This window comes from Bipolaris maydis, assembly GCF_028858645.1.
Source record: "Bipolaris maydis strain C4 unplaced genomic scaffold PSV08scaffold_3, whole genome shotgun sequence".
In the NCBI taxonomy this organism is placed as follows: domain Eukaryota; kingdom Fungi; phylum Ascomycota; class Dothideomycetes; order Pleosporales; family Pleosporaceae; genus Bipolaris; species Bipolaris maydis.
Genome location: NW_027093859.1, coordinates 1,297,650 through 1,325,643, shown reverse-complemented (window position 1 = coordinate 1,325,643; position 27,994 = coordinate 1,297,650). Strand labels below are relative to the sequence as shown.

The 27,994-nt window shown below is 49.6% G+C and overlaps 11 protein-coding genes across 11 annotated transcripts; 6 read left to right on the top strand and 5 right to left on the bottom strand.

Annotated features, from left to right (window-relative positions):
- Positions 1-27: 27 nt before the first annotated feature.
- PSV08DRAFT_196994 (uncharacterized protein) lies at positions 28-1,597 on the bottom strand. The gene is made up of 2 exons (XM_014219090.2): positions 1,325-1,597; positions 28-1,272 (listed from the first exon to the last, which is right to left on the bottom strand). The coding sequence occupies exons 1-2, from the start codon at positions 1,565-1,567 to the stop codon at positions 220-222; spliced, it is 1,296 nt and encodes a 431-aa protein (XP_014074565.1). The 5' UTR covers positions 1,568-1,597; the 3' UTR covers positions 28-219.
- Positions 1,598-2,764: 1,167 nt separating this feature from the next.
- PSV08DRAFT_275124 (uncharacterized protein) lies at positions 2,765-3,225 on the top strand (the record flags this gene model as incomplete). The annotated part of the gene is made up of 1 exon (XM_014219091.2): positions 2,765-3,225. A coding segment is annotated over exon 1 (312 nt), but the record flags the coding sequence as incomplete, so codon positions are not given.
- On the bottom strand, positions 3,160-4,309 carry PSV08DRAFT_275116 (glycoside hydrolase). Its single transcript, XM_014219092.1, has one exon. The coding sequence runs from the start codon at positions 4,140-4,142 to the stop codon at positions 3,345-3,347; it is 798 nt and encodes a 265-aa protein (XP_014074567.2). The 5' UTR covers positions 4,143-4,309; the 3' UTR covers positions 3,160-3,344.
- Positions 4,310-6,330: 2,021 nt separating this feature from the next.
- On the bottom strand, positions 6,331-8,465 carry PSV08DRAFT_368970 (uncharacterized protein; the record flags this gene model as incomplete). The annotated part of the gene is made up of 5 exons (XM_014219093.1): positions 6,331-6,399; positions 6,477-7,551; positions 7,599-7,939; positions 7,991-8,193; positions 8,240-8,465. 5 exons carry the CDS (start codon positions 8,463-8,465, stop codon positions 6,331-6,333), a joined length of 1,914 nt encoding a protein of 637 aa, XP_014074568.1.
- Positions 8,466-8,660: 195 nt separating this feature from the next.
- Positions 8,661-9,611, bottom strand: PSV08DRAFT_275111 (uncharacterized protein). Its single transcript, XM_014219094.2, has 3 exons — positions 9,514-9,611; positions 8,911-9,410; positions 8,661-8,859 (listed from the first exon to the last, which is right to left on the bottom strand). The coding sequence occupies exons 1-3, from the start codon at positions 9,544-9,546 to the stop codon at positions 8,835-8,837; spliced, it is 558 nt and encodes a 185-aa protein (XP_014074569.1). The 5' UTR covers positions 9,547-9,611; the 3' UTR covers positions 8,661-8,834.
- A 1,234-nt stretch (positions 9,612-10,845) lies between these two features.
- PSV08DRAFT_407934 (benzoate 4-monooxygenase cytochrome p450) lies at positions 10,846-14,749 on the top strand. Its single transcript, XM_014219095.2, has 3 exons — positions 10,846-11,031; positions 11,081-12,606; positions 13,808-14,749. Exons 1-3 carry the CDS (start codon positions 10,981-10,983, stop codon positions 14,487-14,489), a joined length of 2,259 nt encoding a protein of 752 aa, XP_014074570.2. The 5' UTR covers positions 10,846-10,980; the 3' UTR covers positions 14,490-14,749.
- A 2,154-nt stretch (positions 14,750-16,903) lies between these two features.
- Positions 16,904-17,199, top strand: PSV08DRAFT_275082 (uncharacterized protein; the record flags this gene model as incomplete). The annotated part of the gene is made up of 2 exons (XM_014219098.2): positions 16,904-16,956; positions 17,014-17,199. The coding sequence occupies 2 exons, from the start codon at positions 16,904-16,906 to the stop codon at positions 17,183-17,185; spliced, it is 225 nt and encodes a 74-aa protein (XP_014074573.1). The 3' UTR covers positions 17,186-17,199.
- A 266-nt stretch (positions 17,200-17,465) lies between these two features.
- On the bottom strand, positions 17,466-19,496 carry PSV08DRAFT_407933 (HotDog domain-containing protein). The gene is made up of 4 exons (XM_014219099.2): positions 19,066-19,496; positions 18,763-19,011; positions 18,530-18,711; positions 17,466-18,476 (listed from the first exon to the last, which is right to left on the bottom strand). The coding sequence occupies exons 1-4, from the start codon at positions 19,479-19,481 to the stop codon at positions 17,908-17,910; spliced, it is 1,416 nt and encodes a 471-aa protein (XP_014074574.1). The 5' UTR covers positions 19,482-19,496; the 3' UTR covers positions 17,466-17,907.
- A 181-nt stretch (positions 19,497-19,677) lies between these two features.
- Positions 19,678-21,275, top strand: PSV08DRAFT_174388 (uncharacterized protein; the record flags this gene model as incomplete). The annotated part of the gene is made up of 3 exons (XM_014219100.1): positions 19,678-19,953; positions 20,002-20,676; positions 20,724-21,275. The coding sequence occupies 3 exons, from the start codon at positions 19,678-19,680 to the stop codon at positions 21,273-21,275; spliced, it is 1,503 nt and encodes a 500-aa protein (XP_014074575.1).
- Positions 21,276-23,312: 2,037 nt separating this feature from the next.
- PSV08DRAFT_217714 (uncharacterized protein) lies at positions 23,313-25,929 on the top strand (the record flags this gene model as incomplete). The annotated part of the gene is made up of 4 exons (XM_014219101.1): positions 23,313-23,476; positions 23,526-23,999; positions 24,052-24,154; positions 24,202-25,929. The coding sequence occupies 4 exons, from the start codon at positions 23,313-23,315 to the stop codon at positions 25,927-25,929; spliced, it is 2,469 nt and encodes an 822-aa protein (XP_014074576.1).
- A 379-nt stretch (positions 25,930-26,308) lies between these two features.
- Positions 26,309-27,994, top strand: PSV08DRAFT_29900 (WD40-repeat-containing domain protein). Its single transcript, XM_014219102.2, has one exon. It carries the CDS (start codon positions 26,469-26,471, stop codon positions 27,786-27,788), a length of 1,320 nt encoding a protein of 439 aa, XP_014074577.1. The 5' UTR covers positions 26,309-26,468; the 3' UTR covers positions 27,789-27,994.

The following is a 27,994-nucleotide window of genomic DNA, read 5'->3' as shown; positions in this document are numbered from 1 at the left end:
AGAAAGCAGATTATGTCGCGTAATATCGTGCAGTGTGGGTAAGGCTGATTGGAGGATATCTACAGCTATCTCTAAGGATGCGCATCGCAACTTCTATAGATAAAAACAGGATGCAATGACTAGTGATGGAACAGAAATGAACAAAAGCTGACATGTCAAATGCCAAGTGGGTATATGCCAATGTAAATGAAGAAAGATTTCACTATAACGTTATCGCCCTCATGTCTCAATGAGAGGAACTTCAGGTAATGGCTTCTCGGGGAGGGGTTTGCTTGGCAAAGGCTTCATCGCCTCCTCATAGGCTGGTGGTCGTGATGAACTGCCGCCTTCTTCTGGATCGTCGGTGTACCTGGCTTCTCCATGCAATAGAGCACCCTCCTCTTCGGCCATCCTTTCTCTTCTCATGTTCTCCCACACGTCCTCCATGCCGTCCCACTTCATAAGTTCGCGTTGTGCCCTAATCCACCTGAAAAGTTTGAAGAGACCAAAAAGCGCAAGAAGGCCAGCAACAACGCTGAAGAAGATGACCCAGAACAAGCCCCAGAACTGCCAGTGCACAAGTTCACCAAACATATCACGCAGGGTGCCTGTCTTCCCGTAGCGACCCCACTCTTCTTTGCGATATAAGAAGCGGCTTCCCTCTACTTGCCAGACGTCATTTCCGAGGAAATGGCCGATTCTTCCCCATAGCGACAACGGTTTGTTTTCTGGAAAGGTATGTGCTCGAGCTACGAGCCGCATGTCGACTATTTGGTATTCGTATCTCCTGTCTTCAGAATCTGACTGTCCATTAAATGGATCAGCAGCCTTGTTCCCTCCACCGCCATGGCTCTTTCTCGTTTTCAGCGGGATTCCCTTGACCAGCATCCAGAGCATCTTTTGCTTGGGATCATCATACTTCCAGAGTGGATCATCGGGATACCTCGACCTTCCAATAGCATCTAGTGAAACATTCCAATATTCGGCATCGTCTTGCTCGTCGTCGCTTTGATGCTGGGTTGATTCGGCAATGTATAGATAATCAAATTCCAGGCGTATTTGCGGCCAAAGCGGAGTCTTTAAGCACCATTCAGCAGAGTCGAAGTCACGAGCCTGAGTGTTGCAATAAGGGTTTGGGCTTTTCAGGCCGCGGGACAGCTCTGCGTTAGAAAGGTTGGTGGTGTACAGGGCGGTGTCGAAGCGCGAGGGTGTAGGTATGGTTGGTAAAGGGTATAGCGGGCGGTTGTTGAGCAAAACGGTGCGATTGTCGTGAGTGAGGGTGACATTTAACAACTGCAACGTCAGTACATGTACGCCACGTCCAGCAACAGCACCAACAACATACCAGCAGGTAGTCCGCCTTTTCGACCTTCTCCTGTTCCGGGAGGGCAAAAGGGCAGTCAATGCATTTGATCTTCGCAATATACGACGATCCAGGAACTACTGCCGTGACGTCGGCGACGGGTTGCGCACACTCCTTCACGTTGCCCGTCTCCTCCGGGTCATGGCAGTCAAGCGCATTCGGAATGTCGCTGCCACAGACTAACTGCAAGAAGGTAGCAAAAAGAGGCACACCAAGCAAGCGCATGGCGGGCGGGCGGTGGTGAATGACGGAGGTGTGGTGTCCACCCTCCATCATCCACCGGGTCCTCGGCTTCGCCTGTCAGGGGCGGGACGCGGTCGCGAGGCGCACATGTGGGGCGAGCCTAGCTAGCCTGACAGGACCACTCCCGCGACTTAATATTGCTATTAAAAGGTTATATGGCTCAAGTGCTATGGCCCTCCAGTTACAACAAACGTGTCATGTTACGGGATCCAAGCAGGATGCCTATCGGTTTAGATGTTGAACATATACATGCACCGATCACGTGATACATGACATGTGATACCCTGCATTCGTAGTACAACTCCAAAATCATACACATGACAATGGAGATTTACATTACTTTCTATGACCATCTGTGCAACGCGCTATACATCAATATAGCTCCCGCAACTTACATCTCCAATGGCATTTTATAGCATCTAGCTTTGACTTGAGTTGGTCGGTATTCATGTTAGTAGTAGAGTGACAGTATGACTGATATCTATTAAGCCAACCTTAATGTGACTGAGGCTACATATGAGGGACTCATTGTACTTTGCTTTTAAAAGGAATGCACTTCCCTGGTCGATAGTTGCCTTGATTTGCTGCTTTGAAGTCGACGATGAGATAAAAAGCCCTGAACCTTATAAAGTCTTGTTGAGGAGAATACACTGTTTTACTATATTGGCAGAATTTGAGCGTATTCAAGACCTGCAACACATCACTAGGTTTTATGAAGATGCCCTGTCAGACGTAATAGCTTCCATAGACCAGATAAAGCATTCACCACCACTTATCGCCAGAAGCTATCTCCTCTTGAATAACAGGACAGTAGAAAAGCTCGACATACTGAAAGCGGTTGTTGCGGCGCCTGTGTTGATCCCAAATGATATTGTACAGTAGCAAGTCGTTGTCCAGTGTCATGCTTCTGCTGAGCGCCAAACGATAGCGAACTATGGCTATACAACCCTAAATTATTCGGCTCCAAGGTTAAATTTTGGCCTTGATACCATTGTACATCTAACTAGCCCAGCCTGCTCTTTACGATTTGCTGGGGCCGTACCGCCGCTAGACCTTATGACGTCACACTATGAGATCACAGCACGCACCTAGCGACATAAAACAAGCAGCTCATCATCATTCTTTCGAATTCAAAGTCTCTTTCATAAACATACCCTAGTGTGATATACGAAAATATCAACTTCACTTAAAACAGCACACGATGTCTTCATCGACTTTCCAATCTTTCTCCAGCTCCAGCAGCTCCACAACCATCAACGGCCAAACCGTTTCAAAATCCGAGCAAACATACTCAGACCCCAGTGGTACCCGTACGCAGCGTACCCACCAAGCACCGGGTGAGGCTCCACGCGTCGAGCGCTTCCACACCGATGTGAACGGTAGACAGCTTGACAGCTCCCACGGCACGGACGCGAGACGTATCCAGGATGTGACTGAAGAGGAAGATGCACGTGCCAAAGGAAGAGAGTATGAGGAAAGAATGGAGGACGAATATGCGAAGAGGGAGGGCGGTGCTTAAAATCTTCCTGCGAAAAAAATGACAAAAACATGCAAAATTGATAAAACTTTTTTGAATATGCACAAAGTTCGAGATTGACGTATCTTTTTTCCTACATAGAAAAGAAGTAGTGGGAGAAGAAGGAACCAAAAAAAGAGTCCAGCTGAGTATATACAGTTCAAGAATAGAAAAGGGTACCCTTCATCGTGAGCACCCAAAAGGTGTGTCTGTTACACAGAAAAAGCCTCCAGCTTGGCATGTTTAGTGGCCAAAGTAGCTCTTGATCTTGGGCAGAATGTACGACCAAGCAACGCCAGTGGTCGGCTCCATGCTGTAGATGTAGTCGCCCCACCATGGGCCAGCCGCCCACCAGATGGCACCCATCCACACATCAGAGTTCTTAGCCAGGTAGTCGAGACCGCCCTGAACGGCGGTAAGGCACTGAGCGTTGCTTCCAGCACCAAACTCTCCAATGACACCCTGGAGCTTGTTGTCCTTCAGCCACTGTGTTGCCGCCACAAGGCGCTCCTGGAAGATGGTGGAGCTGACACAGTCTGCGTTTGTGCCAGAGCCATCACTGTCGAGGTACTGGTGCATCTGGAAGACGAGCTTGTTCTGCGGGTCCTTGAGTTTGATCATTGATGCGGCGTTGCCAGAGGAAACCCAGGTCCAGGCGCCGGTCCAGCTGGTGCCCTCGGGAGTAATGTACTGTGTCGTCGCACCTGCAGCGCGGATACCATCAATACCAGCCTGGTTCAGACTAACGACAAGATCGTTTGACATATCATGGAACTCATTGTTGATGTCGAACACGACGAGAGAGTTATCCTTATACTGCTTAGCGACATTGGTCCACCATGTCTTGAAGCCCGCCGTGTCGCTGATGACCTGACCGTTGAAACGACCGTAGTTGTGGGGCTGAACCATGGCGTACGCACCCTTGGAGGTGATGTACTTCACAGCTGCAGTAAGGTTGCCTAGGTAGTTGGAGTCAAAGTCGCCGGTGAGCGAGTTGGGCGTCAGACGCTCCATCAGGAAGTTGATACGGAACATGTTCATGCCTTGTGCGAGGAACTGGTCGACCTGTTTGGTATCGACCCAGATGTAGTCCTTGTTGTATACACCAGGGATGTGAGCCTCGCCGAATTCGGGTCCAGACTCGTTGATGCCGAACCACTTCAATTTGCCATTTGACTGGCTTTGCGTAGCCGAGGTTTTTGCTGGAGATCCAGATGGTGATGGAGAAGGAGATGGAGATGGAGATGCAGATGCAGATGGCGATGCCGCCGCTGCTGCACCGCCAGCTTGAGCCTGAGCGGCAGGTTGAGGTGAAGCAGCAGCTTTAGGGTGCGCAGCGGCTTTAGGGTGAGGGCATGCCAGAGTGGTGCCAGCCAGGGCGACCGCAACGAAAAGATTCTTGAAAAGCATTGTAAGGAACGAAATAAGCTGTCTTGGTAAAAGCTTGTGATGGTTGCCTTCCAAGCAAAATGGGGCAACCGAGACTTCTTTATACTAAGAGCCAAAGAGCTATATGAAATGGAAATAACCACTTGGGCGACTACTGACCGGGATGCTGCATACCGTCCCCTCATGGGAATTCATTTCGCTCGGTCATAATATGAAACTCACGCGTACGGAATGGCAGACACGGCTCTCTAGGCCGGGATACAAATTGGGTTTCCCAAAAGCGTATTGAAGAAGCTTTGATCGACTGGAGATGTGGGTCACGCCTCGTACCTCGTGCGAACAAATAAGCACTTTGATTTGTGGAAGCGGCAGAAATAATGGAGAATCCAGAAGCGAATCAACGCGCCAATTACAATGGTCGTCGATAAGTGGGTGGTAATTTAAGGACTGGTTATGAAACGTTGGTCTCGATTGTTCCGTGACCATGACCAAAGCCACAGAGCACATGTCACTGGTTCCCAGTTTTGGCGAGCCTTGCATGCCAGATTGTTTGTAAATTAACCGTCCTAGAGCCTTGCTGTTTCTGCTCTAGCGGCTCATTTGCCGTCGGCTTGCGAACATGGGAATCCCGCCTAAAACCCAACATTGCGAGGAGAAGCCGCGCCAAACGAGTACTAAGCTTTATAACGGGAAGTTTAAGTTGCTTGACACCCGTCCTGAATTCAGTTCGTGCGACAACACCATGCTGACGAAAAGATGAGACTCGTACTAGGCGATAATATCACGTTTCCTCTCGGCTGATTGATCAAGTGCGCAACACCACCGATTCACGCTCACAATTCAAAATGTAAGCGCAAGCCGTCAGGTACCTCATATTTGCACGTTGTTCTAGGGCCCACATCTTCATCGAAAACTGATTAGCTGTGCTGTTGTCAGGACATTTAGCGACATCAATAATGTTTACTTGCGCGGGAGGGGGCTTGTGGAGGTACTGATATTTTGTGCGGCAGGGCAACCTTTGTTGGGTGAGCAGTGGATAGCCCCTCATAATGACGGGTCATGGCAATAGTCAAAGGTCGACCAGTGGGTATCTAAAGTGTTGATAGAGTAAAGAGATTTCTCTTCAATCGACATTTCGTGCATCTATTGCAAGAGCACAAGGACGAACATTCAGCGGCATTCCTGAACCAGCAGAGTGGTAGTAATCCCGCTTCTCCTTCAAGTACACAAAATAGAAGCAAAACGCAGCCAAAACCATGCAAACGGTTCCCATGCGCATTCCACTCAATGCGTACCTTGAGTAATGATTATCCAGACTCCATGCCTGATCGGAGGTCGTCATCGCACAATATTGCGCCGACTAGATACGGAAGGCATATTTTTAGAGAAAGGGCCGAGTCTGTTTCTGGAAAAAGTGCCAAACACGTTTTGGCTACTTCTGACACCAGCCCGTTGTAAATTCTTCCACGGAATCTGTGAACGGCGAGAAGAACGACCCGAGATGGCCGAAGGCATGGATGAAAATACCTTCCCAATTCGATCTTGTGTGGGACTCTTTTGAAAGGATGGAACTGGTACTGTGCGAACATATCCAGTCGGTTGCCCGACATAGGATGGTCGATTCTCTGAAGAAACACATGCGTCATTGTTCGAGTATTGCAGCCACTCTGTCTCTGGCTTGGTGATAAGTCTGTTAGAGTCTAAATGGCGGCTCTGGCGATAACCTGATGGAAGATTTGGCTCGAAATCTGTTCGATTGTAGCTTCGGGTCAACCCGTCACTCTCATTCCTAGGGCTAACGGGGGAATCGAAGAAAGAGAGCCCATTCAGGCTACGTGGCTCAAGCCAAGTAGCTCGAGGCGTTGTCATCGTTGATCTTTGAGACCGATAGACGGCGTAATGATTTGAACTACCCTCAGGTTCAGCGAATCCGGATGGCGAATAGATTTGGGCCTGGCTATGACCCCCTCTAAAATATGGACTTACTACGCTCTCAATTGAATTCCCTGGATGATGGTACTTTTTAGGTGAATGTTGGGCGCGGCCAAGATTTGGCCTGTTGTACAGTCTGTTTGTAGATGCGTTAGTCGGTCTGTATCGTGGAGGCCGCTGGTAAGTTTCAACAGAAGTAGACGATCCGTGAGGAGACTGGTGCATAGGAAAATTTCTTGGACTCCAGAACTTTTGTCCATGTGTGGTTTGTGGGATTGGCTGATTCTCATGCACATACCCCATTTGCCTGTTACTGCCGTCACTTTGATAGTCTAGGCCAGCATGATCACGCGGGTCTTTCAAACCCAGGTCGACTTCGTCTTCGCACGAAAGGCCATCCATCAGGCGAATATATGACGGCTCAATAGGTAGTTGGACCAGATGGTCTCTTTTACTATAAGACTCCGCCTTGGCGGGTGAGGATGCTCGGAATGTGAAATCAGATTGGTGTTCATACATGCCAATCTTGGCCCTTTGTTGCGGACTCCTGGAGCCTAAGTGTTGAGATTTTTGCTCCATGGGGAGAGCACCTGACATGTACGGTGGCTCACTATAGAATTCATTATGAATCTCTTGTCGCGGAGTGTTGACACTTTGCCAGTTCGCATCCTTGTGCATCTGAACACCCTTGCCAACCCCCGGGTTTTCGTCTGCCAAAGTAGAGGACTGGTCACTGGTGAACTTCTTTCGTAGAATGGGGAATATGTTGCGCATAGATTGCATCCTCGATAGTGGCTTTGCTGGGGGCTGCATCGGTCGTCGACCTGGGGAACAATCGACTTGCATGTCTTTAGGAGTGGGAGAGTCAAGGCGTTGCCGTTTACCGGGACGCCGTAAGTGGGAACTCGAGGGAGTCATTCCCACTTTGTCTGATGCGTGTACATTGCCACCAACAGTATGACTCGAAGTGGCCTTTCGCAACACTCCATTGAAGAATCTGTCATCATCACGAGCGAGAGTTTCGTTACTATCGAATGCACTGGGGTCTACTCCTTTGAAGTTCGGTACAGGTTGCATAGGCATTGCAAATCCCAGCTGGGCTAGTCGCTTTTGCATCTTCTCATTTTGCCTAGGAATCTTAGCACATCATACACAATCCAAACATGGTTCACTTACTCCATCAACATCGGAACGAGCTTCAGGTAGTGTCGAATTGCTGACTTGTTCGTAATGAAAGTCTTCAGATCTCGTGCATTGACATTGAGGCTGCGGAGTTCCTCAAATTCCTGTTCGATACCTTGTAGCCGCTGCACCTCTGCCTGCATGGCTTCGAATTGATCCTTTTGCGCTTTCAGTTTTTCCACCTCATTTTGTAAACCGATCATCTTCACATGCTCTTCAGCCACGAGATTGCGCATATTGGTAAGGTTCTTCTCTGATTCCTTGAGGGTTTGTTCAAGAGGCTTGCGGGTCGCATAAGTGTTTTGGCAGTACCTTATGAGCGCGATATACTGGAACTACATGACATCAGCTGTTTGTGTTCGTATGTGCACAGGACAGTGAAATACACGCAAAGCATCCATCTCCTTGCCATTGCCATCAAGTCGAATTGGCGGCGCAGTGAACCAGGACGGTGGTATCATAGGGTCGTATTCGTTCTTGTTGAAGCCACGAATCGAGTACAGAAACTGAGGCTCACTGTCGTCTTTCTCTTTGATGCACACAGGACACGGCGCTTTTGGGCGCTCTTTGTCGCTGTGGAAAGGCGGTCCTGGGTATTATTAGCATTCGCTCTACATGGCATTGCGGCCACTTACCGCCACCCTCAAGATGGCTACTGCAAAAGACGTGGCAACAGCTTGCGAGGAATAGCCGCGTCACAAGGCGATCTTTCGGGTTGATGCCATCCGATAGACCGCGAACGGACTCATGGTGGCCTTCGTATACATCGGCAAAGGTAGCACTGCAGAGCGAACAGGAGTAGATGAAGTTAAGAGGAGCGGAACCAAGGCCCATTGGCTCTTTCTCAGGTGTAGAGCCCATATTTGCGATTGTCTATATTGGCGAAGGAGTAGCGCAGAAGGTGAGAGTAAGGTGCACGCAATTTGCGCGTGACGGAGAGGTTGGAAGTCGCAAACCACGATGCCAAGACAAGAGACCCTAGTGGTACCTTCCTTGGGTGGTGAGAAGTGAAAGGTGATAGGTGACCGTGAGAGCGTGAACATCATGAGAAATAAATTGACAACATTCATAAGAAGAACGCAGGACGTTCAGAGATTGGCACAGATGAAGAGCACATTCCATGTGAAACTTGAAGAGATGATGGAAATATGAAATAAAGTGGAGGAAGAAAGTCCTTCATGTGTACAGTGTCTCTATCTTGGGTGTCGTTACCAGGAGCTATATTCCAACCTAAGCAAATGTCCGGCACGGGTACCTATACCTTGTTAGCATCATGACCTAGAATTAGGCTTGTCTCGTGGCGTACCCATCACCGTATGACTGGTCCTGATCCAAATCATATCGCTTGTGTCCTGAAACTCCGGTGCTGTGCAGGCCGCTAGGAAGCGGAGGCATGCCACCGGGACCTAGTACATCCTTTGCAAGTCCAGTATTCTTCTCAAACGCAACAGCAAGTCCCTTCGCACCCTGTTCTTGGGCAGCAATCAGAGACTTGGAGCCCGCCTCACCAATCAATTCCTGCTTGGGCGCTGCTGCGCTTCCAACTTCGAGCAATGCAACCGCGTCGGCCTGGGTGACGGTAGAGAGCCTAGGGTAACGTCTTCGCACATCGCGCTTCCAGTACGGGTTTTCGGCGATATCGCCAGCAGGAACAGTAACGGGATCGTCGTAGGCCATAGGATCGTTTGCGCCGGGAGGTGGGTTACGGAACTGCGGGTTCATTGGGATACCCGTGGAACGCTTGGGGTCGATCGCGAAGAGCCTGTTGATAGCTGCATAGATCCCAGTAGGCTGGACAGTATATTTCTACGTGGGCATCATCAGCGTGATGCCTTCAATTGCATTTATAATAGAGGGTGGAGGGGCGTTCGGACGAGGGCGTGCTGCTATGGGACTGGGCGAGCCGTACCGAGAAGACTGCCGTCTTCAAGTTCTTAGCCATGTTGGGCGCTCAATTGCCTGGGCAAAACGGAGGAGCGGAGTCGAGTCGAGGTGCGTGCGTGGTGCTGTCGCGCGTTCAGCGATGCTATCGTCAAGGTTGATGTTCGCGAGCCTCGACATCTGCCAAGACGGCGATTCCCGCTTGAGAATTGCCGTCTTCTCATTCGCCAATTCACCCTGAAATTGCACATCTTCCAATTGCTGTGAGAATGCATCGTTCCATTACACGTTGATGTCACAGAGAGAACCACATGATATACTCGAAACTTCGTTTTTGCTTATGGTGAGCATCTAACCTTCTAGTCTGCATTTCAACTTTCCTGCGAGCTGTGACCAAGAGGACACACAACCAAGCCCAGTATGTGTGTGCGTAGGCAAGACTGTTAAGCAAATGTACGTAGATTGAGCAATCGGACATTCGAAGCTCATCTTCAGGCACGTTTCGATAATTTGCCTAAAGCTTCCGCATCTTCCTCCAAAAAGTAATTTTATTTGAATAGTATCCTTTGCATCCTGGTCTACCTAAAGCTCACCAACCCGAGTTTATGAAGAATGCATTGTTGCCTCCCTAGAACGTGCACCATTAACTGCACTTTGCTCTGCCTGCCACCCACCCTGCTGGAACCCGCTCCTGGGTTTTCCAGGCCAGCCTGATGTCTATTGGCCAAGATACTACAAGCTACAAAACTCGTGTGCTTGACTCTCCTGGCGCTTCATCACTGTACCATCTTCTAGATAGCACCTCTGCGGATCAGCAAATCAACCTTACTCAACAAAACATCATCTATTGGTGATTTGCGAGTGCAAAATGATCGCGGTTCCCCGGGCGGAACTTGATCACGATACATGACGCGATGTTTACTTTTGAGATAGTGACAGTGCTGACATGCATGGATGCACGATAATCGCCATGGAGTCTCCCGCCAGCCTTCCTCTCCCTCCCACGCCTACGCACCCAATATCCGCGCCCTTCCTGTCCGCAAAAAGTGGGTCAAACTACGAAGCTGCATCATTATCCGCGTTAGCGTCATCGCCTGCCTCGATATCCGCTGTGTTTGGTTGGGTCCCGATGAATTGCTCGAATATCCGACGGTAGCCGTAGTGCGCCGCAACATATACCCAGTGTTCCCGCATGGATCCTGCTTCGACCAAGCTCCAGTAACAGGGCAGATGACCACTTCACCGGGCTGAGATTCTTTGTCATTGCAGATGCAGAGGGTATCGGGGGAGATGCGGATGGTGGTGGAAGCGCGCTGAAGTACTTAGGTTGCTGCTTCGTCGTGCAGAATGGAGCAGTTGTACGAAAGATTTGAGCGCATCTCTGATCACTTTTCTCGAGAATATCTTCTCGTGGCAATGAGATTGAGTGTGCACCAATAACATTTCCTGCCTAACCTCAGATCTGCTACAAGAAAAATTTATCTGAACCGCCATCATGGCTGTTCTCTTCCTTCTAGGCTCCATTTTTGGAGCGCTGGCACTCTACGTAAGCCGCTTGACAATCAACCCACGCACACAACTAACCAGACCCACAGATTTTCAGTGTCATAGTCTATCGACTCACCCTTCACCCTCTGGCTTCTTACCCGGGCCCTTTCCTCGCAAAGATCACCGACATCTACCTCGCTTACTATGCCTACAAAGGCTCGCGTCATCTCGCCTTCCACCGTGCACACGAGAAATACGGTACATATGTGCGCCTAGGACCCAATTTGCTCTCCGTCAACACGGCAACTGGTTTGAAGACCATCTATGGCTTCCGGTCCAATGTTAAGAAGGCATCGTTCTACGAAGCCTTTCCTAGCACACCAAAGGCCGTCAGCGTGCACAGCGCGATTGACAAGATGCAGCATGCCCGCAAGAGGAGAGTCATGAGCCATGCATTCAGCGATTCCGCAATCAAGAGTCTGGAAAAGTACATCCTGGCCAATGTACGCGTTGGCTGTGAAATGCTCGCGCGCAAAAGCAACAATTGGTCTTCCGGAAAAGCCATGGGTGACGAGAAAGACGGTGGCTGGAACGATGTCTGGAACGCTGCGCACTGGTGTGAGTGGCTTGTCTTCGACATCATGGGCGATCTGGTATTCGGGAAGGCTTTCGGAATGCTGGAAAGTCCTGCCAACCGTTTCGCAACCGAGTTGGTCGGAAACGCAGCACATCGCCATTTGATTTGTGGCACACATCTTACTATCCACAACTGGCACTTGGATAAGCTATTCTTCCGCAAGATTGCTGGCCAGCGCGCGCAGTACATGCAATACAGCAAGGGACAAGCTATGGAGCGCACCAAGCTGGGCCTAGATGTTGACCGCAAGGACTTCTTCTACTACCTGCTGAACGCAAAGGATCCGGAGACTGGTAACGGCTTCAGCATGGATGAGCTGTGGGGCGAGTCGAATTTGCTTATCATCGCTGGCTCGGACACTACTTCAACGGCCATGGCTGGCACAATGTTCTATCTCGCAAACAACCCTTCAGCAATGCAAAAGGTGTGCAAGGAAATCCGCGAAACATTTGCTGACGTCGAGGAAATCGTTACTGGACCCAAACTTAGCGGCTGCTCTTTCTTGCGTGCATGCATCGATGAAACGATGCGCATGACACCCCCAGTAGCTGGTGCTCTTCCCCGAGAGGTTCTCACTGGAGGCCTTGATATCGATGGCCGCCACATTCCTGCCGGAGTAGACGTTGGTGTTCCCATCTATGCGATCCACCACAACCCTGAGTACTTTCCTCAGCCATTCGATTACATTCCTGAGCGTTGGCTTCCGGATCATGCAGTAAACCCTCATCATAGCAGTCTCCAGGCGGCTCAGGCAGCATACAACCCATTCAGCATTGGCCCCCGTGGGTGCATTGGTAAGGGCCTGGCGTATGTCGAACTGACTGTGACCATTGCAAGAGTTTTGTACTTGTACGATCTGAGATTGGCCCCCGGTATGACTCTGGGTGCAGGAAGCAAGGAGCTGGAGGAGGGCCGGAATAGGGAGACTGAATACCAGATCATGGATGTATTCGCCAGTAAAAAGGATGGACCGATGCTGCAATTCCGCGCACGATCGTAGATTAAGCTAAAACTTTGCATCTCAATACTTCCAATATATACTATATACTCTTCAAACCAGACGCCAGTTCGTCATGTGCCGCGGCTATCAAGTTCCTTGCTACACATGAGCTGTTGGTTCAAAAATGTCTTTGTCCATACATCGAGACTCCAAGGACCGAACACGCCACATGCCCGCAAAAAAATATATAAAATTCCAAAAACATACGACAGTGGAGATTCGTCAGTGGTCACCCGCCTAACTACTAATCCACCGGTAAACTGTTTAACTAAAGAAGATCCAACGAGTTTCAGTGGTCCAAGCTTCCTATGGTCGTATGACCAGCATTTAAAATTGTGTGGTTGATATCATCAGTTTGAATTCTAGGAAAAAGGATGATCTACGCAGACCGTGCGTACAGCGGATAAGAAAAGGCAAAATTTTGTCTAAATACAGTAGTACATCACCGATAAACCAAAATGTACATGGTATTATGGGGAAAGTCATGTTGTGTGACAAAGATGGCGATCAAGCAGATATTCATCAATCGTTCACAGCATGAAGTATAGCTCACTTTGACACGTTATGACTCTGTACTTGAGCCAATATCAATGTGTATTACCCATTTTCAAACTGATAGAAAGATGTCGCTTAAGCGAGTGATTCAAGATGCACAAGAGGTACAGCCTTGTAGTGCGTTATCGATAGCAGGTCTTGGCGCCCCGACAAGGCGTGGAACTTTTTCGACGAATGTTGACGCCCATCCTGTACCCAAGCACAACAATCTTGAGGTTCTCTGGCCAATCGCATTACTCTAGGTTGTTTACATTCAAATCTCACAATGGCCGTGTCAAGGTTGCTCTCACGGAGTCACCTTCTCTGTCGTGCGAGCGCTCCGTGCATACGCGCCATTCCCTCAGCAATCCCATCAATCACTTCATCATTGCCAAGGAGAACCTTTACTTCCAGTATATCGGCATGGGAAGAGATTGTCCATACACCTTCAAGAGGCCCAGAGATTGCTCTCACAGATGACCGTACCGCTTCAGCTGGTAACACGGCAAATTCCATTGTTTTGCTAAAGCTTTCGAAGCGACTATCAAGAGGAAACATTGAAGAGTTTTTGCGGGAAAACGGTTTCATCATGTAAGTTCTTGTTGGACTTTTCAAATCGCATATAAACCTTACAAATGCACATCTCAGCTAATAGGAGCATAGAAAAAAGTTGCAAATGCGAGTAGATCGCTTCACATTCCACAATGACACCATGTGCTTTGTGGAGCTAGGAAGCCCTGAAGAAGTCCAGAGAGCAATCAAGAAGCTTGATCAAGCAAAATTACAAAATAAGAGCATCGTAGTCCAGCCTTTGAAAGCTGACTTTCAGTGGGGGCATCTGAAGACCTCAAAGAACTCGCCCTATGTATCTCGCTTCTTCAACGACGAAGGTGATGCTGCGCAAGAGGCTCTCCGCCCCTTGGCCGAAGGACGCCGGATGATGCTTTCAGTCAAAACACCGGGCTGGTCGCCTAATGCCAAGGTCAGCGAAGCCAGAAACAACGCAGCGAAGATCATTGAGGAAAACTTTGGCAAATACGGTGTTGAGAGCCTCAGCGATATGGCAGTGTTCTTTGGCGACAAAAAGCAAAACCCACGCCTGCTGGGCTGGATCGACTTCAAGACGAAAGAAGGTGCTGAGCAAGCGGCAGCGGAGAAGCATAACACAGAAATCAATGGCCGGCTCGTGTGGCTACAGGCAGCCAACCCCTCCAAGTGGAGAGTAGAGCAGTACTCGAAGTCTGCCCCGCAGTTGGTGCAGGAAATGCAGGAGAAGGGTACGGTGTCGAAGGAAATGGATGAGGACAAGTTTGTCACTCCACTCCCGAAAAAACAATCCAATTAGACGGCAGGAAAGGTTGACAAAGCCTTTTTCTCTATACTCTGTCACATGGCATTTCGACAATCCAAAAGCGTACTATTAGTATGGATCGGGAATTCTATGTACTTGTACTCAAAAAGCATGCGCTAAGCTCTGCTCTACCTTACACAACCCAAAAAAGACGGTAAATTCTATTTCACCTAGGCAGCTAGATAAGAGAAGTATCATGCAGGAAGAATAGTACATGTTTGAAACGGGACTCTGAATCATACACCAACACCAATCCAGAAACAGCCTCACAGTATATCAATGCATCATGTAACGTCAAACTACTCACCCAGCCCTACTTACGCCATGCCCGTCATTTGTCAGACTTACCACGATAAACGGGTACCAAATATACACTACAGCCCCTAATACTCCCACGGTACCCTCACGCGTTCATGCAACATTTGACATTCACACATCCAAAACGCCTCATCCCGCCCGTTTCCAACCCCGTAAGTTTTCGGAGGACACCCCAGCACAGCGCCACCACAACTGGACCCTTGTTCTTTCCCAACTAGGCAATCATCTCTGAAACCATTGATTCTCTTCGGTATCACAACAGGCGGAGCCCGACAGTCTTCGGAGCGAAAAGAGATTCGACGAGAACGGCAGCAGGTGGACGTTGTGTGGGGTGGGGGTGTTTGTGTGTGTGTGTGTGAGCAATTGCCGCAGGGGTGGCGGGGGGGCGCACGCCGGCGCCGATTGCGGAGTTTTTGGCGGCTGTCAAGTTCCGAGGCAAAGAAACAGCGACAAAAAGTATTCTACTTGCACAGTTAGTAGCCGCCCAGACAAAAAAAGGAGTTCGGGGACTAAATTGTCTTTCGCGCTGTTGCTGTTAGCAGCCTCGCCTCGGACTATTTATTTTTGGTTTGGTTGTATTCGATAGCTTGATGTTGTCGTACCGCCCCCCCCCCCCTTTTTTTTGGTGGTTCCTTCGAGAAGGCCATTAGCACATGGAGCTTTTTTTGTGGTTCTCTTGACTTACCCGTTGCGTCCCGATTAGCACTACAACTCCAATAACAAAGGGCGTGTAACAAAGGCCACTGGAACCAAACTCTCTTATCAGCTACTATCGGCACACTCGGCCAGCCACATGCCACGCTCTAGCTCTAATTCCGCCATGGTTCATCCAATTCCAGACCGTCTATTCTGGCCAAGAGCCCGGCTATCAATCTGGTTGCGTTCCGGCATGTAGCCGGCAGCCAATCAGCGCGTAGGACGCTTCGCAATTGGGGCTGGAGGGAAACCCTGCATAGGCCATGGGCTAGCGTGTTCTGCACTCTCAGGGTCCAACCGGTCACCGGTGCGCGAAAGGCGAAGGGGTGAGGCGAACAAAGTCTGGGGTACCTGGGCTGTCCTCGTCGCCGAATGGCCCGTTGTGTAGCCAGAAGTTTCAACGGGCATTTCGTTGGGAAACAAACGAACCCCAAGGATACTCAAGGTTCGTGATGTGGCGTCTGGCAAAAAAGCATACAGGGGCTGTTGGCAGTTTACTACATGGCGCATAAGTATGGACGAACGTGTCAAGAAGAGGCACGAGGGTCCTTTCTCTCCACCGCCTCTTGATACCTGTCCTCGCATAGCCGAACCGCATCAGCCGCGCCTCCCCGACAGAGTTTCCTCTTCCAGGGTAAAAGCGTTCATCTGGTTGGGTCCGGTTGGACGGGCTTTGCATTCGTGCCTTTTCCTTATCGCTAATCCGGGGGTGATACGGAGCGAGCAGGCCTGTAGGGCCCCATTTGTATCCCATTTACAGGGGTCCAAGCTCACCCGGCTACGAAGATCAAAGGAGTCAGACCACGGAGTCAGACTAGTTGTATGTAAGACGGCGAGATGCAGATGAGTGATTATAAAGATGCGGCCCCGGCTCCCATGAGGTTACTGGGGTGCTCAACGTACTGATTGCAGTTATATTCCGCCGTGTTGCTTGAAGAGAGCTTCATATACCATTTCCCATCTTTAATATTCAGAAAAAGGAAAAAACCCCACACTTCAACTTCTGTACACGCGTTCAAGCCTTATTTCTCCGACATCGCCCTGTTGAATCGTTTTGTTCGTGGCAAGCTCGGGGACACGATACTGAAAGACTCGAGGTGTGTAACTTTCCATCACCGCTACTCCACAACATGCCATGTCTGCACCGCCACGACTACCGCGCCAGAAAAAAAAAGAGAGAGTCTAGAACATCGACTCTCGGTTTCCGCGGAACGACATGGACGGACCACGACTGCCATATGCGAGAGCAGCTATGAAATTTACAAGAAAACAATGAAAAAAGCGGTCAGCTCACCAGACATATAGATCTTTCACTGTAAATCCCTAAAAGACCATACCAAAGGTCATATCTGAAAACCACATTTCCCCGGCATCTCCAGGACCCATCCGAAATCATGTGCTCATACACATACTCGTGGTACTACTGCAACCACGACTACTACATCTGGTAATACCTCAAACCGAACAAGAGAGATGGAACGAAACAACTAACCACCATAAACAGGGCCAACAGCATTGAAGTCTGCTCCTCCCGCCTCCTCTCTGGCTACTCCTACGACGCCTGGTCCATCGACATGTGCTCCAAGATGAAAATCGAATGCGGCGGCTTCTCAAACTACTACTGCACCGACTGCTCCGAAGACGTAGCCCTCGAGTTCGAGCTCGATGAGCTATAAAACCCCTACCTTTGCATCCAAGATACTTTGGTATCTACCGGGTACGTTCAAATTCCTCTTTAATTTTCTACTATGTGTATGTTCGCGGGTGGGAAACGTTTGGTTTGGTGAACGGGGGGGAGGGGTGGGAAAAAAGTGGCAACGACAACGGGACAGACACATGGCAAGTGGGGGGGGAGAGACCCTAGGAAGGCACCCTGCATCGGGGAATGGGGGGAGGAGGCGCTTGTGGAATGAGAATGGTTATTTGTGGAGCAAGGCTAACGAGCGGGTGCAGATGAAGAGATGCAGCCGAGTGCACATGTTGCAACGCGACGGTGCTGGGGCTATGGGCTAGCTCGAATGGCCTCTGCCTCACCGCCCTTTTTTTGGTCCCCGTTGAGCCCCCTCGCGAGTTTGGTCCGATAGGATTGTTTCCCGATCTTTTTTTGGTTATTGTTTGTCCGACAGCCTGTCTCTGAATGCGCGATACCTCTTTTTCTTTCTTGCTTCAGCTCGAGCGTTGTTAGCGCATAGTAGGCGCATCCTGGAGCTGTGAGGCGGCATTCGCCAGATTGGTTTATTGAATGGCGTTGGGACTAGTACTACGTATAGCGCCGTGTGTTCATTTGGCTATTTAGAGCGTGCATTTCGACTTCATTTTGATCGGATTCAACAACGCTTTTTTGGAATCAATATTCACTATGGTAGCATTCTCAAATCCAACGCTCGTATTCTGTGTCTTATTCCGTGAGACTGTCCTCTGCGGTCTTCGGGCTGACGGGTTTCCCTTCCTCTAGGGTCTGCCTAACCTGCGCTGCTCGCCTCCTCGCATCGATGTACATCATAAATTCCTGATACGTCCTTGGCATGACCCTGATGTTCTTTGGCACTGTGAATGTGTAGTTGAATTGACCAGTCGGCTTCGAGTGGCCATGCTCCACATCCCTCACCTTGGAGTCAACGCGGATCTGCACTCGGGTGTATTCCGAGTTTTCGTCAAATTCCTCCCCTGGCGCGCCAATGAGTGGCGGGTCTGTATACACTACTGTTGCCGTGAGGTATAGTATGCTGCCCACAGGCACAGGGTTCTGGAAGGTAGATGGATCAAGTGACACGAAGGTGGGGCGGGCATGGGCGAAGGCTGCAGCGGTAGTGAAGGCGAGCTCGAAGGTTTGCTTAAGGAGGAAACCGCCAAAAATCATAAAGTGGTGCCGATTACGGTATTGAGGCTGCATGATGGTCGCAGTTTGCAACCGGGTTGCATCCATGGGAATTACATTGTCGGGTTTGCGAATTTCATCATACGGGTCTGTATCAATCAGCTTAGAGACTCAGATCACTGCTTTTAAGAACGCAACATACCGTGGTACTGCAGCTGCTTTTGCCAGAATGCATGGATTAGATCGCTCTCGAGATCGTTTGGCGTATGCTTAAGAAGAGAGGTTTCCCGGCGCTCTTTTCGCACTCTTGAATTGCGTTCACCCAGGTCGTAGATGCGTTGTTCTTCGGGTGTCTCAATCTTTAGCGGGTTGACGTTGACCGGCCTAGTAGTGCTGTTAGCCAACATCTAAGACCACAGAATTCATGGGTCCTACTTCTTCGTGGCGGGATCCAGAGAAACCATTGTGAAGGTACAATTGATAAGGACGTCCTCATCTCTTGTCTTTTTACCCTCTTTGGGTGCTTTTGCAACCTGCATAGTAATCTCTAAGCTGCTCCTACCCGTCGCATACGTAACCCGACCAGAGAGCTCCAGATCGCATATCTCTGTTAGTGGAGAATGGATGGTGATGCGGTCACAGCTTGCAGTAACAGTGGTAACGTCATCTCCTGTGTGCTTGTATCTGTGGGCGTGTTTAGACAAAAGCGATTATCCTGCATGGCCATTGTAAGCTTACGCGATGATACCCGAAAGGGCATCAAGATCCATGAAAATGGTCCCAAGACGGATGTGGCCCGATGCATTGAGATATGTGTCAAGTATCCACGGATCCTGAGCGAGAGGAAGTACAACTGAATGATAGCTTTCACTCATGCGCTTCGGCGTCAATTTGCGATCTTTGGGCAATTCAGCCTTTTTCGAAGGCTCAGAGGGCTGGTTGGCCTCTGCTTGTTGTTTTCGTAAAGCCTCTATCCAGGGAGTGCGCACCCGCATGGCAGTGAGCTCTCGGAAGACGCCATCGGTGCGTGGTGTCGGGCTACAGTGAAAAGACCTGCAAGATGCTGGCAGGATAGAAGATGAGGATGAGATGGCGCTGCCGCACCCTCGAATCTGACTGATGCGCTGGAGCGCATTCCTGGTGATAACCCTCATGTTGGGATTTGTTGTGGAACTGCGGAGAAGGCGCAGGGGGTGACGTACCGACTGACACGAAGTGACACGGCGGTGCCGGGTCTTGGCGCGGAAGGCGATACCGGACAGCTGCCATCCTTTATTCTCCTTACAAGCTCCGTCTCAATGCCGCCTCACGCCTCTTCCCTGATATCCAGGAGAGTCATCTGTGAATAGAATGTCGCGATCCGTCGAGCTGGGGCGCGCAGTACTACATGCACCCGCTGCACATCACGAGCTTTGGCTCACAACATTGATCACCGTCTCACCAAAACAGGACTCACCTTACCTTGCACGGCTCACATCAGTTCAGTTTCGTGAAGCCCTTGCATCTGGACTACTATGGATTGATTGTGGACATGATATGCATATGAATTTGGAATTGACGGTGAACAACGAGGCGCTGCCCCATAAGCAGCTACAGACCCTCACGAATGCTATTCTCCAGGCTCCAGTAAGCCATACTCACATCAGGTCACCCCTCCATTCTAACCAGATCAAGGTATGGCAGCAATTAATGTTAAGACCAAGCCTTCCTAACAAATTCATAACAAATTCGGGAACGATTCGACTCAATATCAGCCACGTTGCTATCGCTAGAAAGGAGGTGGGACAAAAGCATCACAGGCTGTTCTTAGATGTCCCAGCTACAGACATTGGACCACCAGAGGGTGTTCTTTCCGTCTCACTTCAATCGGTTCGCCTCTGCCTGGACATTCTCGAGACGGGTCCGCGCCGGAAGCTTGTAGTGCCGCGATCGAATTCTTTCTCGGATGAGCGCATTAAAGCCGAACATACGACTTTGATGCTTTTTGATATAGACTCGACTGGAAACGCCTCAAGTCATGATGTACCAAAACCTGTTCGGTTTGATACTAGCAGAAAACGAAAACGCTCTGTCACTAGCATGCCACTAACGCCTCTGGAATCTCCCTACCAACACACTGACCGTGGAGAAAGAGATATGCTGGTAGATCTACGTTCCCAATCACCGCATAGTCTTTCCTCGATGATGAAATTTCAAGCTGACGTGCGAGCCATGGTCGATAGCGCACTACGTCTCTCTATACGCGGTACAATCTCCAGATATCCAAATGAGTTAAAAGCCAAAGCCAATACATTCCGTATGGGATTGGCTGATGTAGCCCCTGCGTTATGGAGAAGCGGATACATGGATGTATGGAGCGCTTCATATCGATGAGTGTACTGCTAATATTCGAATAGGCTTTGTCTCAGAGAGCCCAATTAATGCCCACAATTGCTCAATCACTTGCTCAAACAGGCTTTGCAAAGACGATGTCCATCTCCCTGAAGTCCAAGATGGAGATCATCAACAATGCTGCTTTTGCGGGTGGACGAGATAAAACCCACGGGCCAGGATACACCATTGAGTCTAACACCGCCCGTATCACGCAACATGTTGCAACTAATTTATGGGTGCATTCGCAAAAAAGCCTACTTCGTGACTCTACACCGCCGACATTAGCTTGTATTGGCTCCCCTTCAGACGAAGTCTGCTCGGACTCGGATGATATGTTAGTGGGGAAAGATACTGAATGCAACGAAGGCGCATGTGCAGTACACGATGAAGACATGGCCCTTAACAACTCGAGCGAAAGTACTGATGATGGGTGTTTATTACCTTCCACACCGGAAACAGTGACTACTAACAATCACCATGTCCAAATACAACACGAAGCCTTCACCAAACCCTTCCCAGATCATGGTATTGCCGAGTTGGAAGAAGAGCTATTGTTTGATCCACTCTCCTACTAGGCGTCCTCAGGCCTCTACTCTGGCTACAACAGCAGACTTGAATAATCATATTTACGAACTCACAACCTATTCTCGAATGCATTGGCCCGGGATAATAGGTATTTGAATATTGACGCAGCGCATTCATGGCGCGTCCGTCTGGTGTAGCTTTCAAGAACTGTTTATGCATCATCTGTGGTGGCTGACGTAGGGTCTTTGCGTGGGCATGAGAAGAACAGACCCAGCATCCAAACCCAACTTCTGGTTGGGCGAAGGCGACTGATACTTGGCTTTAGCGCACTGCACTAGTGTCACGGTTGACATGATTAGGTTTACCAGCTTGGTGGAATCTGTTTGACATGCACTAGAAGTTGTTTCACCTCGGACTTCTCATATCATACGGTCAGGATTACATATTCAATGCCCCTATTTCTATGCAAAACGTTGCAAACAACAATGAGGCTATGCGTCGCTACGTCTAATACTGTATTCGGTCAGGCACAACCGACTCTGATCTCATCCCTCTGGGCCTCAATCAGAATCTGAGTTATGATATAGCGATCAGAACAACGTAAATATATCATTAAATAATGTAGGACACTCAGAAAATGCCCATATCATCGATGTTTCGCCGCTCAATCCTTGGCGAGTCTTGAGGAGTTCGTTCCTTGGCAGACGGCAAGCTTTCTCTTGGCTGGGAAGGGAGCCTGAATCATGAGCGCCCCAGGCCTCAGTTAAGAAAGGTACATCGGGCCCTGACGGTATATATAGAAAAAGGTGCTGGCTTAAAGCTTATTCTTCCACACGCCCCCACATACGCCTTCACTAATGATACTAACCAATGGACGGCTTTAGTTTCAGGCCTACACTGACATGGTCTAGGACTTGTGTCCAGCAGGCAGCTGTTAAGGAACTCTGCACCGAAGCTTCCGCTCCTAGCTGCAACTTTGCGGATGGAACACTCGATATCGTACGAGTGCTTGGCAGCGGAATAGAGCTTAGTAAAACGGCTTGCTAATTAGTGGTGACTCCGTCCGATAAAAATATCAGATGACATCAAATTCCCGAACCTTAATGGAGTCCCAGCTCAGATGTCCAACTTCTCAGTCCATGGACAGAATCCACCGGAACGATCAACACGTGATTTTCGAAGTCTCGCGTGCATATGAATACTTCGCAGCGGCATCACTCAAAGCTCGAGGTACTCAGACACAGTGACTCAACAACAATGAACAAGGCAAGTCATAATCTATGATTTAATTAATAGTCGTGGATGAAGAATTCTGAACTCCACTCCCCAATTATCACTAACAACTTTGCCAAGTGTACTTAGTACAGGATTCACAAGCTCGTAAATTCCATTGCGTTGCACGGGTAATACTTTTACTAATTATGTATCAAGCCATAGGCATGCCGCTTTCACAATGAGACATGTCAAGTTGTAGCGCATCGGAAGATGAAAATACACCAAACAACCAAAATTGATCAGAAGTCTGAGTATCAAAAGGCCCAGAAACCTTATCCATCGGTTGAGCCCTCAGCCTTGGGACTAGGTTTCATCGCCCACGGCTGTCACCACCACTTAGCGCATAAGTTGTGGCGTTTGCGACCCAACCTAGCGCCATCTCCTGCAAGGATGAATTACTATGGAGCCTTGTGGTCTGTCCCGGCATTCATCTGGCGAGGAATGGTGTAACGGGGCTGTCCGTTGTTGTGAGAGGGGAGGCTAAATTGCTGCTTTAATAAAGCGCCAGAGTACTCGTTTGATTTGCTTGATACCTCTGAAGTTGTTCACTTGTTTTATATTAATGCGGCCGGCTGCTATAGGGAAAATCGGCGTTTGCGATAGACTAATTCGGTCGAAGACACGTTTTGTGGAAAACGTGTAGCAACAGCGTTGTGGCTTTGCTTTGGCCCAGGTGCGTAGGCAATTTTTTCTCAGTCGATGTAACGTGCTGGAGAACCATACTCTAACGATATCCAGATCTACCGGCAAGACATCTATGCACAGGTGCATTTCCCTCTTTACCAAACTACCACAATCCCGTCGCATTTACCATGTTGCGACCAGAGGTCCAAGACAAATACCCCCTCGGAACCACACCTCCCATATCCTTCCTTCCGTATCTTGTATTCGCCTCCTTTCTTGTCAGCTTAACTGGTACCTTTACCACCGTAGAGCTGCTACACCGACGTGCCTCTGGGGTGGGATGGCGTCCCTGGTACGTATTCAAAAGCAAATATCAAATCCCAGCGTCTCATATGTTACAGGGTGGATATTGCTATTTGTTCAGTAACATTCGGGCTCGTCGCAGTCTGGTGCATGCATTTCTTCGGGAACCGTGCGATCATCCTTGGTGAAGGTGAATTAGAGATTCAGCTATACTACGATGAGACATATTCGGTGTTGTCAGCGATACTACCGATTATACCCATCTTTTTAGGTCTCTGGGTCGCGATCAGATTTTACGAGCTCGGTCGACGAGCTCTTGTTCGCTACGGATCGCTTGCTGTATGCGGACTGTGTACAGGTGGTGCCGCTACCATGATGCATTTTCTAGGAAACGTTGGTATTGAGAATTGCAGCATGTCGGCGAACTGGGCGAATATGGTTGGTTCTGCAGCTGTTGCTGTGGCCTTATGTTCGCTTGGGTTTGGCCTCTTTTTCTACTGGGGAAAACTCTGGATAAACAACATCTGGAGGCGCATATTTGTTTCCTTTATTCTGGCTATGGGCATTTGCGGGTGGGTGATACCGCCAGACGTATGGCGTGATAATCTTTCTGACATAGTCTAGGATGCACTGGACTGCAGCAACAGGCACTTGGTATCAGATCCAGGCCTATCACAATGGCGAAGAAGCGGACCAGAACGTAAACCTCATTGTCGCTTATTGCCTTGTAAGTCACATGTCGCAAATGTCAATTGTGCTGCTAACATGGATCAGTTAACAGTTTCATGCATTGCATGTGTCATACTCGGCTTCATCAAACAACGCCAACGGAAGGAGGAAAAGAGCAGGGCGCAGCAAGCCGTGCTAGCTATTGCCAACTTTGATTCCTCGGGGAAACTGCTGGTCAACAATACTGGGTTGATGCCGTGTCAGACCATCATGCAGCATTTCAATCAAGGAGCCTTCGACGACGAACTTGACACATCACATCCTGTTTTTCAATGGATCTTTAGGGTCACACGAAACTGGAATGGTATCTCCGATCTCATTCCGTCAATGCGTGAAAACCTGCAACTGGCTGGATACCTGGAAGCGACTTGTCCCGGAAACAAAAGACGCAATTCATTACACGAGAGCGATGATGCAACCTCGTCGGCCACATTTCGCAAATTGTTTTGCGTCACAGCTGATGATATGGCTACAGCTCTTGATATGGGTCTCGAGAAGCTGGGGTGTCTATATGAGGATGTTTTGACTACTGGTACGATGACCAACAATCGCGGGACATGGACAGGTACACACACAACCAATACTACTCCAGATGCGAACATGACAACAAACGACCCCGAGTTGGGAAGAGCTGAGCCAGTCATTTTTGGAAAGGGACAGATGCTCATACTCTCGAGGAAAGTCGACGCATCAGAAGCACACCGGTTACAACAACTAGGCTACAGCTTCGCGGAAATCGAGCAAGTCAGCCACAACATAGCACGCAGCTTGCAGATCCCCCGTGGTGACCTTGAGGATCTTATCATCCGCCTACGTGCTTTCAGTGAGAGACAGTACTCTGTTCCGAAGAGGGGCACCTTCCTCGCTTCTTTCTTGGTGCAACCAAGACCCGGCATGAAAAGCATGGATGTCGTGGTGCCGCGGGCGAATTCAGGTCGGCTGCCAATGGTCAAACTTGATGACGATCAACTCGACAGTCGGCAACTAAAAATCCTCTCAACATTTGATGGGCTCACTTTGGACCAGTGCGTGGCGCGGATCAAAGCCTCCTCAGAATCGGACACAAAAGTCTCTGCCTTCATGCGCAAATTTGGCAGTCAGATCGAAGCTCTGCTCCGCGAATGCCCTGAAGAGGCTCTGCACTTTTCCACGTTCTCGGCACAACAGCTCGACATGGTCAACGGTCAAACAGAGTTCAGTCAGGCAAAAGTGTTCGCTTTCTGTGGCATCAAGGAAATCTACGTTCAATCGTTGCAGAGCTTCCACCTCAAGGCGATACCGTTTTCATTTTTCAAGACATATCTCAGATCGCAAATAGGATGCGCAGACCATGCTGTGCTTGTGCAAAGAAACCACGACGAGTTCGGTTATCTCCGGCGAGCGCAATCAGATGCCGAAACTTCATCTTCTAGCCTCAGTTCCAAGTGGCCGTGGAGCCTTCGTAAAAAGAAGTCACTGTCCAGTGAGAGGAGCTGGAATGAAGAAACGGATTCTGTGAATAACCTTGTCAACCACAGGCTGCATACTAGAACTCTCACAGCGCTTTCGGGGCATAGTATGTGGGGCAAAATGGTTACAACTTCCATTGAGGATATCAAGTCGCCTAGAAGCAAATCCAGTTTCAGATTGGAGATGCATAGTATGAAGAAAGTGAAGAGTAACATTTTGGACCAGGAGAACCAAACGCTGGCTGATCTATTGATGATGATTACGACAGCATCCCGTAGCTCACTCACGGGCCGGCCACCCACCAGTGCGGAGCCTGAAACTTAGCACTCCTTCGCATAGATTTCGTTTGTGTTATGAATTTTTTTTCTTTGAAAAAATAGATTCACGACGTTTTTTTGTAGATACTTGAGATATTCATAATGTTACATAGCGACAAAGGGCAGGATCCACCAGGCTGGGAAATGGCGTGCTCTGAGTTAGCGGCCTGATAGATTGAGGCAAATCGAGAAGAGATGATATGATTGTTCACGGGTTCAACATAAACAGATAGATGAACTTCGGAGAACTTAAATGATCACATGATTTGATGCCGGATGCAAACGAATGCGGATGTCCGATAACGCACCGGAGATGGTGGTAGTGGGATGCTTGGCATACCTATGACGCTCATCCGAACTTTCTGTGCCCCCCACTCTCAAAGTATCGAAAACATTGACTCGGTCGCATAGCTCAGCGAGAACAGCAGAAACAAGCTTACCATAGTTCTGCCTGTACCGAGCTTCTTTCTCATCCCCCCCAAAGCTCACAATTGCTGGTCTCTGACGACTATCGAAAGCCGCCACTCGCGCGCAAGCCCCTCCACCATGTCTCCGCCAGCGAACACGCAAACACACAAACTCTCAAAACTCGCAACCCTCACACCACCCTCAAACTCGCGAACATGGCAGTCCGCGCCACACCCGACCCTTCCCATTATTGCGACGGCCTGCTCAGACCGCAGCGTTCGCGTGTATAGTCTTACATCTTTTACACTACTCCACTCGATAACCGGAGGTCACAAGCGCAGCGTACGGACAGTATCATGGAAGCCAGGTACACAGGGCCAGAGCGTCTTGGCCACGGGTAGCTTCGACTCGAGTGCAGGTATTTGGCGGCGCGAAGAGCAGGGCGGTACATTGGAAAACGACTTTACGAACCGGCGCATGGGCAGCACCGAAGACGATGATGGCGATGATGAAGCAGAAGACTATCAATTCAGTTGCATTCTCGACGGTCACGAATCTGAGATTAAGTGTCTCTCGTGGAGCCCCTCCGGGCAGTACCTGGCCACTTGTTCGCGCGATAAGAGCGTGTGGATATGGGAGGAACTGGAAGACGACAACTTTGAGACAGTAGCCGTGCTGCAAGAGCATGATGGAGACGTCAAGTGCGTGGCGTGGCATCCAGAAGAGGATCTTCTGGCCAGTGCAAGTTACGACGATACAGCCAGGCTTTATAGGGAAGACGCAGACGATTGGGTGCAGGTTTCCATGATAGATGGACACAGCCAGACGGTATGGTGGGCCGAGTTTGAGGGAAGTGGAATGAGTAAGAAGGATTGGAGAGCACAGCGAGAGGGGCTATCCGAAGAGCAGACACAGTACATTGAGGAACTTGAGCGCTCGGGGCCACGGCTGGCAACATGCTCAGATGACCGCACAGTGAGGATATGGAGGCGGAAGGCAAAGGAGAGGGATGATAACTCGAGCAGCAATACGGGTATACCAAGCATCATCCGTTCGGCAGCGATTGACGAAGATTGGTACCAGGAAGCCATACTTCCGCAAGTTCACGAACGCGCCATCTACTCGGTCTCATGGAGCCGCAGGACAGGCATGATTGTCAGTGCTGGCAGCGACGGCAAAGTTATCGTGTACAAAGAGCGCTGGAGACAGGATGCCTCGAATACCGCCAATGGCGATCAGATGGAGCTTGATGCGGCGCAAGCACAGTCAGCGACGGAATGGACAGTTGTTGCAGAGCTGTTTTCAGCACACGATGTGTTTGAGATCAACCACGTCGCCTGGGCGCGGAGGGCAGACAAGGGCAAGCAGTCTGAAGATGAGGAAGTGGTACTGAGTACTGGCGATGACGGGGAGGTTAGGGTCTGGACGCTGGACGAACCGGCTAGGGCAGGCACATGAGGCCCGGCCCATTACCGCAAGCAGTCAAGCCCTGTTGTCTCGTCTCACCACATCGTATGACCTCATGTGCTCTTTTTTACTCTCTTTACTTAAACCTGCGGGCCTCGTAGCGAATAGTACATGCAGTCTTGCGGTCTACGCGCCGCAAATTCAGGTCGTCGGCGGCTCCAGACGGCAGCGGGCTTGAGTTGATGGGTTCGATCGAT